This window comes from Corapipo altera, unplaced genomic scaffold, assembly GCF_003945725.1.
Source record: "Corapipo altera isolate COAL_440 unplaced genomic scaffold, ASM394572v1 60148, whole genome shotgun sequence".
In the NCBI taxonomy this organism is placed as follows: Eukaryota; Metazoa; Chordata; class Aves; order Passeriformes; family Pipridae; genus Corapipo; species Corapipo altera.
Genome location: NW_020886061.1, coordinates 3 through 714, shown reverse-complemented (window position 1 = coordinate 714; position 712 = coordinate 3). Strand labels below are relative to the sequence as shown.

The 712-nt window shown below is 62.9% G+C and overlaps 1 protein-coding gene across 1 annotated transcript in view; it reads right to left on the bottom strand.

Annotated features, from left to right (window-relative positions):
• Positions 1 to 323, bottom strand: part of LOC113940987 (E3 ubiquitin-protein ligase TRIM39-like) — a 4322-nt gene extending 3999 nt beyond the window's left edge. The window contains exons 1-2 of the mRNA XM_027632143.1: positions 281 to 323; positions 93 to 188 (exon numbers count right to left, since the gene is read on the bottom strand). Coding sequence (XP_027487944.1) covers positions 93 to 131 — 39 coding nt within the window. The 5' untranslated portion in view covers positions 132 to 188; positions 281 to 323. The remainder of the gene's footprint in view (positions 1 to 92; positions 189 to 280) is intronic.
• Between the last annotated feature and the right edge of the window lie 389 nt (positions 324 to 712).

Below are 712 nucleotides of genomic sequence, written 5' to 3'. Positions count from 1 at the left end.
GGTTTGGGAAGGTTTGGGAAGGTTTGGGAAGGTTTGGGAAGGGAAGGGAAGGGAAGGGGTAAATCCATCACCACCCAGGGCCGGACACTCACGAGCAATTCCAGGCTTTTCCCTTCCTCGGCCGCTTTCATCCCCTGCAGTTTCTCCCTCCTGTCCTTGAGGAGCCGCAGGTGGGTCTGGAGTTTCTCCTGGGTGGAAAAGGAGGAACCCCAGGTCGGTGCCTTTCCCTCCTCCGGCCGATCCATGCGGGATCACGGATCAGGGAGGGGGCGATTCCCACCCGGAGATGCCCAGAGCGGATCGAAGGCTGTTCCCGAGGAAAACAGCCCTTCCCAGATCTCCTCCTCCTCCTCCTCCTCCCGGGGACACTCGGGACACCTCCCACCCTGGGACACCTTCCACCCTGGGACACCTCCCACCTTGGGACACCTCCCACCCTGGGACACCTCCCACCCTGGGACACCTTCCACCCTGGGACACCTCCCACTTAGGGACACCTCCCACCCTGGGACACCTTGGGACACCTTCCACCCTGGGACACCTTCCACCTTGGGACACCTCCCACTTAGGGACACCTTCCACCCTGGGACACCTCCCACCTTGGGACACCTCCCACCCTTGGGACACCTCCCACTTAGGGACACCTCCCACCCTGGGACAGCTCCCACCTCGGGACACCTCCCACCCTGGGACACTTCCCACCTTTCTCTCC